The sequence below is a fragment of the Pundamilia nyererei genome, unplaced genomic scaffold (assembly GCF_000239375.1).
Source record: "Pundamilia nyererei isolate P.nyererei 1_Seehausen unplaced genomic scaffold, PunNye1.0 scaffold00010, whole genome shotgun sequence".
Lineage (NCBI taxonomy): Eukaryota > Metazoa > Chordata > Actinopteri > Cichliformes > Cichlidae > Pundamilia > Pundamilia nyererei.
The window spans coordinates 5,586,219-5,596,804 of record NW_005187411.1 but is presented as its reverse complement, the minus strand read 5'-3'; the positions used below and the strand labels follow the sequence as shown (position 1 = coordinate 5,596,804).

Here is a 10,586-nt window from a genome sequence, read left to right as displayed (position 1 = left end):
AAACGTTGGAACCAGATGCTTTTAGCAACAAAATGCTCACAATCATCTCATTGTTTGTTTTAAAGATTACATTCCCCTGTAACAAGGCTGTGCAAACACCAATATATCTGTAAAGAAGTGGGCTTGGCTTTCACTTTGGTCAGTTTTGTTCAAACACTCATCTGAAGGGGACCACACACACACAAACACACACGTACACACACCCAAACACACACTCACACTCGTCAGGCTGTGTGAGAAAACTACAAGCTGAAAAAAAAATCAAACAGACTTCAATAGGAACTACCCAAAATCAGATACTCAGTGTGTTTGTAATGCAAATATTCACTTTGAGGGAGGGGAGGTAATAAGCAGTGGCAAATCTACATGCTCTGAACTGAAGCGAAGGATCTGAGAACAGAGGATTTAAAGAGTTCGCAGAAAAACTCAAAGCGACTGCGAGGCAGCGAGTGTCAGAAATCTTTGTGTGGTTACTATGGTGACAGAGACTAAATGCCTGTGAGCGAAAGTGAGGCTGTGAGCAAACAGGCACAACTGTGGTAAGGCGGCAGCTTCGCCCACAGCTGAATAATAAGTAAACTGCAAACACTGCAATCCCACTCTGATGCAGCACTCGGTGGAGGTTAGGTAGGAGGTGTGGGCGTTTTTATGTTAATTAATCCAGGGAAGGCTATGTTCACACAATTTTTGTGAACCCACTCCTGCCCCTGTCTGGACAGCTTTCTGTGTACTGCGAAAGTTCTAGATACCTAAAAGTTGGAGGTGAACAAAACTATGAGTTGAAATTTCAGAGTTATACTCCATATTTTATCCAGAAGAGTAAAATAGCTTTTGAGGCTTAGAGCAAAAGTGATATGTGTTCAGAGATCAGAACAAATTGTCTGCAGTGTCCAGAGAGCTGTGGATAACTGGGAGCGGATGGGTATTAGGGGACGGGGGTGAGTGGCCTACCTTTGCAGTGGGTCACACGTCGCATTCCTTGTAAAGGTCACAGAGAGACACACAAGCACCAGGTGAGGCGTGGCATCGCTTCCTCACTTCCTGGTCTGTCCTAATATGAGTGAACTTCCTGTTTACTGGTTTTAATGAACAGCAGCTTCTCTCCGTAATGTTCTTAATGAATCAGCCTCATTCCTAATGGCTACTTTCCTTAAATGGCCAAAAGAATCAATGCTCGTTTCCTGGTGCTCCACCCTCTGCTCCTACACTGTAAGTGAATAATTAAATTAAAGCCCCCACCTGACCCCCATCTACTAACCCTTTTAGTCCTTGTTAAGCTAAAAACAAAGAAAAATGTCTATTTTGTTAGATTAGTTTAATGTGAGGACAAAGACTATTTTTTACTGAATATCAAATGTAGCATTTTACGTTCATGTCCTGAAGGCAAGCATGAGATAAAAGCTAAGACTGCAATTATTGCTCACATTGGTTTATTGTCACATAGTGATAGGTTATGCCTATCAAACTGCCTATGATCAATTAGCCTAAATCATCAGAGCATGACATAAGTGAAATAAATTAGCGGGAATATCGACTGGCTCATTCGATCATTTTTTGTGTCGTAAATTGCTGTTTTTCTTTTTTTTAAACTATGGCCTTAAACTTCTGATATTTAAGGCAGTTTTTGACATGTGGTGGATCAGTAAGCTGCACGCTGTTTTATCTTTTCATAACACAGACAGAAACCTGGTAAAGCTTTGTCTCGTTCTGTAGATCGAGCCGAGTAAATATGGAACCAGATGAAACGCAGCGGTGCAATTTAGGCAGAAATCAATAGCATGCTGGATATGGAAATTCTGATCAATACTCATCTAATTTTATATTCAGTCCCATTGTCTTGTTACAATGTGCTTTCTGGATTTTGTTCAAAGGATACACCGTGTAAGACCTGGTTCACCTGTGAGGTGCATGATTCAAAAAGATTCAAAGCATCAGATTGAAGGATTTTCTTGAGAGGAATTTTTCAGCTGTTAGATGCTTGTATGTTTTTAACTTTTTAAAATTTACAGTAACTCAGAGAGGTCAAATGCACTACGATTTAAGAAAACACCAGCAAATAAAAAAAATGCTGCTAAAGTACACAAAACACAACAGAAATGCAGATAAGAAAAAAAATCCAAAAAAAGACCCACAATGGAAGTAAAGAAAACCGAAAACTTGTGTTTTTGGGGGAAGCATTAACATGACGGAACAGCTGCATAAGTGATAGAAACCAAAACGTGGGAAGAATCGCCCTGAGACAAACTTAAAAGAAGCGGAGGACGCTTCAGTGTTGTGAGGAGGACAAAGATACAAGGGGCTGACCGTTTTAGTCTCATAACTCATATAATTCTGTAGATGCTTGTTTGCTTTTAGCCGTTAACTGTTAGCATGTCACTTCCGCTGCTGTTCCGTCACATTATTGTCCCCCCAAAACACGTTCTGTTTTGTGAGTTTTGTTTAGTTTTTTTTGTAAAGGTTTTTCTATTTTATTTTGTGTACTTTTGCAGAATTTTTGCTGGTGTTTTCTTAAGTTAAACATTTGACCTTCAGGGCCACCGTACTTTTTCTCATTGCTGCACTAATATCACATATTACGTGAGTCATATTAACCTTGCACTCCTTCCGCTATTAAAAACGTTTATATCGTTTTATGGAAATCACCTGGCCGCTAATTTAATTAGCTAGAAAGTTACTATAGCAAATGCCAATGCAATTAGCTATAACAGTTTACCCAGGAGTGTACTTTATATCATTGTTTGTGGCCTCAAAGACAAACCCTTGAAAAGTTTCCTGTAAAGTTCTGATTTACTTGGAAAAGCTCCTGAAGGCTTGCTATTGATATATTTATGCATTTGAATCTCTTCAACAAAAGCAGAGGAAGTTTATCAGCTCACTGGGCAATATTAGGATCTGCTTTTTTAACTGAGTATAAATGACAAACTGTTTAGCAGTGCAACCAAAAGTTCAGTTTAACATAAGAAGCAGGAAGAACTTATTACAAAAAAAAAAAAAGACAAATGGCAATTTGAAGATGAGGATGTAGGATGCTTGTTACTTGTGAGGGAGGAAATAATGGAGAAAATGAACACTAAGACAAAGCATTGTGTGTTAGCCGTCAGTGGTCGTCTGGGTACAGAAAACAGTTCAAGGCATCTCTTGCACTGCTTCCTTTTAGGGATAAACAAAAAAGTGAATACATAATTCTGTATTTTAACAGGATTTCTAAAAAAATGCATTGACCTCCGACTGACACAGAGAACCACTGAGCATCTTTTATGTAATGGCTCTCAATGAGTTGGACCATAGCTGGGAAACACATAGTCATCAAGGCCAGACAGCCATAAAGGAGACGCTTCTTACCTGCATTGAACACTGGGTCCCTCTGTTTGCTGCAAAGTAAACGAGTAAACAGACAGCTGTCAATCAGCACCCCAACTTTGGGTAAACCATCGCTACTGTATGTTTTAATTTGAAAGATCCTTATAAGAAAAACCTTGTAGTTTCTGGTTTGCAAAACACAAACATTGCTATACATCTTAGCTTCCATGTGGCGCCGAATGGAGAAAAACTGATTCACTGCTGGTTCTGCCTAACCTGTCACTCCTTTTGCCGCTGGAGTTGCTTCCGGTGGATCCGGCTCGGGTTCGGTTGCCCTTGGAGTCACCTGAATCTTTCCGATTGAGTGTCCCCATTTGTTCATTAGAATTGGCTCTCCTCACAGTGCTGTGATTAAAAGGATGGAAGACAAAGTCACAAGAAATAGGTCACAAAACTTACCGGATGCTGCTTTTTCTGAAAATGCCATCTGGTAAAGTTTTCATCCAGATGTATACATTTTTTCCCCCTTAATCAGCTCAGATTTGTCCCCGTCTGGCACCTAGAGACAACCGGCCACTCACAAGTAGGGCAAAGCTGGCAGACGGCTAAATACTAAGTAATACAGATTAATTTAATTCTGGATTAATTCATTACATAAATAAACCCTGCTTGTTGCTGCTTTTGCTGCATTACTACACAACTTAAGTACTAGAATAGCTTTATCCCCGCTCTACCTCCTGGCTGTGGCTCAGGATGTAGAGCGGCTGTGCACTAATTGAAAGGTTGGTGGTTTGATCCTCCAGCCTGGATGCTGAACTATCCTTAGGTAAAATACTGAACCCTGAGATGCTCCTATCAGAGTGTGAGTGTGTGTGAATATTATGTAATATTAGTATTACTGATTACAAGTAAGCAGTATGAGCAAAGTTGTTTGAGGAGATTAAGAACAGCTTTCAGCACTCGAAGCATCTTTCTTAGAAGATTATTAAACCTCAAACTTTTTGGGGCCATGCACCCCTTTCAGGCAAGGACATCATCCAGGGACACCTTTATAATGGTAGCATGAATAGAGATGTTCATTTACTCACGCCATCTCCATTCACTAGGAGGTCAAACTGTGCAGCAGCAGTAGAGGTTTGTTACACCTTGAGAATGGTTATCGGTTGTTAACCTGCAGAGGGTCCTTGCAGCCCAGTGTGAAGAACCACTGATCATTGGGCCTGCTTAGCAAACACTGCTACCTCACTAACAGCAAAACAGGAAAGTTGAGGACATCAGGTCCAATAAAAGTTGGGAAGAAGAAAGAAACAACTTTTTACAAAACCGCACAGTGCCGTTTCCTCAGAGTTTTACTGTGTTTACTCCTCTGTGATTATAATAACCACAGCATCTGCACAGACCTCTGTAAATCTGCATATTGGTGGTGCCGGCAGCCTGCCCATTCACAACAATAAAAAGGCTCCATCAGCAGTCCAATGACCAGCAGGCCGAGTCACCTAATCCACCCTATGGGAGGAAAGTCTATTCAAATTCTAAAACTGGCCTGTGGCTGTTATCCCTTCTGGGATAACTTCTGTGTGTGTTTGTTCATTAAAGAAGAGAACAGGATGGAAAGAAGAGTGAGAGAAAGAGAGACACTGTTGTTTGCCGCGTTATCCCATGAGGAATCACAGTAATTGGACCACAGGGCTTTGAAGGCTGTTCTGTGTACACCAGTGCTGATGGGATTGTGATCAGTCTGCAGTTTAAGTAATCCCACACAGGCACAGCAAATAACACACACACTGCACCAAAGACTTAAAAAACATATGATTAATCACACCGAATAAAAAAAAAATTCATATAATTTAGTGAGCGATTTTAAAAACTGGAGATCGAGTTAAGCATGTGTTAGATCAGTTAAGCGCTGTATAAATCTACAGCATACTGTAACGTGGTGATAGTCTCACCTGAGGGGCAGATAGAGAATTCTGGAGGAACGAGACAGGGAGGAGAAACTGGACAGAGTGGCAGGACATAACAACATAGGTGAATGAGACATAAACAGAATGCATCACAGTGGGAAACGACATATAATCAGAGACAGACAATGAAGACAGGAAAAAGATGGGAAGGACCCAGCACAATACAGGAGACTACACGGAAGAGATATCTGATGAGAAATAACTCTATCTTGGAATACAACTAAAAACTAAAGACTTTAAGGGGTATAAGATTTGCTGCTATTGTGTTATCGGCGTTCACTCTATTTCCATCTTTAGCCTGACGTTGCCTCCACAGGGAAGATGGATTTGATTTTCCCTAACAAGTAGCAAGAGACCCATATGTCATATCTTAAGTTAACACTGATTCACAGCCATGCCAACATAAGTAAAAACAGTTGGGCTAATCATTAGTCTGCAGTGCCACTCATCATCCTTCAACTAAGAAAGTGCTGTTTCATGTCACGATGCCAAGCCTGGAACTAGACAACCCTAAAACTATGACTATTCAGGGTTGGATATATATATAATGAAATATACATTTAAAAAAAGATATTTTCAGTGTCAAAGCTTGAGCTCCTGAGTTTAATACTTCTAAAAGAGAGGCGGAGAAGCAGAGTTAACATTTGCGCGGACTGGAGCAGGCCCCTGCTGTGTGCCAGGCTTCATCTGATTTAGTTAATGTCATCAGAGAATGGGGAAAGGCGATTGTTATGCTGGCAGGCAAGATTGATAACCTGCACTCCATATTCACCTGTAAACGCACGGACGCACAAAGAACACAGAGCAGCAGATGATGAAAATGCTTCGTCTCCCTTTATCAGGGCTGTTAAATGTCAATGTGTGTAGATGATAAAAAGCCAGAAATGTGACGATTTATGGCTGAAATGACCTGGCGTGGCACAGGCAGACATGAGGGAAGAAATGTCGAGACACATAAAACTTCTGGGGTGAAGAACAATAAATCATTCCAGCGGTTTTAATGATGCTTGGGATTTTGTAGAAAAACAAGACAAAATCTGCTGACTGACAGTCCACACCTTCAAGTTGCTCTAAGGAAGCAAAAGGTTTCCAGAAATGCCGATAGCCTCCTTAAAATCGATTATAATGAACAGACAAAGAAGAGCAGAGGAAAAAATGCTCAAATACATTTACAGTCATACTGGGTTTCCTTACGTCTTGTTGGCTGGCGTGCTGGTGTCCTTCCTGGATCCAGATCCAGATGGGGATGGCAGAGTCCCGCTGCCTTTCTTTGGTAGGACGGTCCCGTTGTTTACTGTGGGCCGTAACGGCAGGGTGGCGATCATTGGCCTGGCTGGAAGAAAGAGGACGACATGACGCGTTCAGAAAGAACCAGTATCAGAGTCAGCACCTGTAGTGTATTTAAAATAACGCTGTATGTACTGCCACCTCGGTTATTTGTCTACACATTCATTGAATTTGGAGTCAACAGACAATTAAACTCAGAATTCTTGATTTGAAGATAGTTTACTTTGCTTTTAGCTGAACACTCAACATGTAAAAATTACTTTTTTCTTAGAGTGACCATGGGTTTGGGGAGGGTGGGGGTGGGGGGGCTTCCTGCTGGGGCAAAAGGAGCTGAGGATTGATAAGTCCTGGACACATGCCATGCCGAGTCAAACCATGTGGTGCCATGTCATGGATTTATTGAAATATTTCTTCATGTTTTTGTAGAAACACGGATAAATGAAATGTACAGTAGTGCTGGTTTTCCCAAAAATGCCCCCAGGGTTGCCACTGGCCTACTGTATAGGTTTATAGACACGTTTGTGTCATTTAATATACACAATATATACTCACTGGTCATTTCATTAGATACACTTGCTCAACTGCTTGTTAACACAAATATCTAACCAGCCAATCACTTGGCAGTAGCTCAATGCATGACCTTGACTCATTGGTCGGTTTGAGAAACTGCTCATCTGCTGCGATTATGCCACACAGTGTTACAGAGAATGGCCTGAAAAATAGAAAGTGTCCAATGAGCTTCAGGCTCCTGGGTGAAAATGCCTCATTGATGCCTGAGGTCAGAGAAGAACGGTCAGACTGCTTCAAGCTGATAGGAATGCAACAGTAACTCAACAAAGGCATGAAGAAGGAACATCCCTGAACACACAACCTTGAAGCAGATGGGCTACAGTAGCAGAAGACCACACCAGTTACCAATCTTGTTAGTGAAGAATAAGAAACTGAGGCTACAGTTCACTCAGGCTCACCAACACTGGGCAAAAGATTACTGAAAAAGCGTTGCCTATTCCGCTGTGATGTTTGGATAGGATGTTAGGGTCCTCCTTTGGGATGTGGTGGACGGGGAGATTCCAATTACGGATGTGCAGCAGATTCCAAATCAATATGGAATTGTTGGATTCATACCATTAAGGCAGCTTTGAAGACAAAATGTGCTCCAACCCGGTACTAGCAAGGGGTAACTAATGAACTGGCCAGTGAGCGTAGTTTGACTTTCAGGGTTTTGTTTCCCAAATGTAAATATAATTCCAATGTGAGGGTTCAGAGATGGGAAATAACTGCACAGTGTTTTATATCTTCAGGTTAAAAAAGAGGGAGAAGATTAAGTGATTATATATAAACAAGTAAACTAAATTTAAATGTAATTGTTTGAAAGGTTTCTCATTGAGATGGAATACAGTTTGTAGAAAATGGAGTGGTATCAGAAAAACTGACACACACAGCCACCCACCGACACACACATGCACGCACACACACAATTCATTCAGGCAGCATAGACTAACAGATCCAAGCTGCAGCTTTATCTGCAGTGATAAATATTTAATAGACACTGCTTCATCCAGACACACATTGATACTCAGGCCTGTGCACACACTCCCTCTGTTATCTTTCATGTAGTAATTACGCAGCAGGGGCAAAACGAGGTTTGTAATTTTGTTAGCATGTTAAAGAAGACAAATGCGTGTGCTCCTCTGTGTACACGATTGTCCACATGCAGTCAGTCCGACTGGGTTAAACTTTCTGAATCAGATCACTGTGCTTCAGTCGAGGGAAAGCAGACTGCTGGTGGGGAACAATGAGTCCGAGTCATCCTCCACTTCCCCAATCAAACTGAAACTCCATCCGTCCTGAGAATGGAGCTGGCAGCAGCTAAGAATCCTAATCTGCTTTTGCTTCATTACTCTAAAGCACATGTGAGGACTTGAAACACATGAAGTGCAGCTGATTTCCCATGCAGCCTTTATCAGCCTCAGGAGTGACAGCACGATTTCATGACCAAAGTTTACACATCTCCACTGAAAAATCGATGCATGCAGTATTGTTAAGCAATAAAAATGCAAAAAACATGTGAAAAAAGTCTACCTTTTATCACTCTCTGGGGCTCGCTTTTTTAAAGTTTATGCAATGTTTTCAGCACAGATGAGAAGAGCATGCAGCTGTGTGACACCAGGTGGAGAGATCATCAGAGTGAGGCATTTTAAGGTTTAGCAACTGTGCCTTTGACTTATGATAAAACCATTCGTGAAGGTGAATCACATTCTGGACTTTGGAAAATAAACTGAGCCTGTGTCAGGGATGTGTTGATTTAACTCTACACCTCAGCCGAATAGGTTGGGATGCTTTCTTATTCCTTTTCATTCCAGAGAGAGAGTTGTGAAAATCAATACAGCCTCTGTTCAGTGGGAAGCTACAGCCAGCATCTAGTGAGCTTACCAGAAAGACAGGAAACAAAGGAGAACGCTAGCCTGGCTCTTATCAAACAAAACCTCATAAAACAGTTTTTGTGCTGACACAAATTCCCACAAAGATCTGTCTTCAAACTCGGATCACAGTGCAGTGAGCCGTATTGAATGCAACTGTGCATTTCCTGGTGAAATACTATATATTTAGGATAATAGTAGCAGGGCAGGCAGTGACACAATACCAGGTCTGGTTAGTGCAGTCAGGCTACACAGTGAGCCTACCTGGCTTCCCAACATTGCTGTCTGCTGAGGGAGATTTTCTCATCATAGCGGGGTCTATACATGTAAGGCAAAAGCATTCAACAAGACAACACAGTCCAAGAGAAGATGGGACAGGAAGTAGAGGAGAGCGATGAGTCAGATGAAAGAAAACTAGCGGGATTTGAAGATCAGCATCGACAGGTCAGAGTGGAAATACAGACCCAAGAGTCCTGAAAAACCACGTGTGCAAGCCAGTCTGTGTGTGATGCATATACTATAATAGCAAGCCCCTAGGCTTTGTGCTGGACTGTATGTTACCTTTGGTGGGTCCTCTGCGTGCACCCATGGCCTGCTGCTCTTCAGACACATTGAGTCTGCGGACCACGTCAGCTAGAGCGGACTTGAGCAGCTGAATCTCATCCTCCTGCATCTGGACCCTCTGCTCCAGGGAGGCGATGCGGTCGGTCACCTCCATACTGCTGGCCGCTGACGCACTGTCATCTGAGGACGCAGTGAGCTCACGTTAGAAAATGCAGAAAACTAATGAGAAAAGTAAACAGTGGTTTTTCAGATAATGTCACATTATCAAAGGCTATTAATGCTGCATAGAACAGTGTCAATTATTCAGTTTCCACAAAAATGAGCTGTGGGGGAAATCAAGGAATATCCACTGTGGCTTTATTAATTTCATCATCTAATTTACAGCGAAAAGGCAAATACACGTCTCAAGATGTCAAAAATACTTTTTTAATAGGCTTTAATATACACTTATACAAATGTAGTCACATATCAGCATATTTGCAGGCATGCTGGGTAACAGAAGACATTTCCTGAGTACAGGCGGCCACAACTTTCAAACCCTGAACTCACTTTTATCCTTTTATACTTTCAGCATCTTTGACTATGAAGACTGTTCGCCAGCCTGGTTTTAGTGTCTGTTCTCTGATCTTAAACTAACTTAACACATTATTACCACCTCTCCACCTGACACACTAATAAAGGCCAAGCATAGGCCACCAGGGTCCACTTCATTAATGATCACACACACACACACACACACACACACACACACACACACACACACACACACTACCAGCTCCATTAAAAAAAATGTTTTTCAATTCATTAAGTTACTTTCCTAGCTGTACTTGCTCATTTCAGTGTAACTTTAGTTCAAAGGTTTATTTGTACTTCAGTTAGTTTAATATTCAGTATAAATCTTTTCAGTAGTTACATCAGAATATAGTATGCAGCATGTGTCATATCATACCTCCATCAACAAATTGTAACATATCTATAATTTCTCCTGTAAGAAGAACAGCAAAAAGATCACGTGAAAGCAAGAAATAAGCATCACATTTACATTTATAGT

General features: G+C 41.4%; 1 protein-coding gene across 8 annotated transcripts in view; it reads right to left on the bottom strand.

The window, feature by feature from the left end:
- eml1 (EMAP like 1) overlaps positions 1-10,586 on the bottom strand; it is a 52,066-nt gene that overhangs the window by 12,669 nt on the left and 28,811 nt on the right. For 4 of the 8 annotated variants that reach the window (XM_005723952.1, XM_005723949.2, XM_005723950.2 and 1 more), the window contains exons 2-8: positions 9,533-9,715; positions 9,236-9,289; positions 6,459-6,597; positions 5,250-5,297; positions 3,577-3,705; positions 3,343-3,371; positions 952-978 (exon numbers count right to left, since the gene is read on the bottom strand). In XM_005723952.1, the coding sequence (XP_005724009.1) occupies positions 952-978; positions 3,343-3,371; positions 3,577-3,705; positions 5,250-5,297; positions 6,459-6,597; positions 9,236-9,289; positions 9,533-9,715 (609 nt within the window). The remainder of the gene's footprint in view (positions 1-951; positions 979-3,342; positions 3,372-3,576; positions 3,706-5,249; positions 5,298-6,458; positions 6,598-9,235; positions 9,290-9,532; positions 9,716-10,586) is intronic. The other 4 variants (XM_005723951.2, XM_005723954.2, XM_005723955.2 and 1 more) reach the window with 4 other exon arrangements.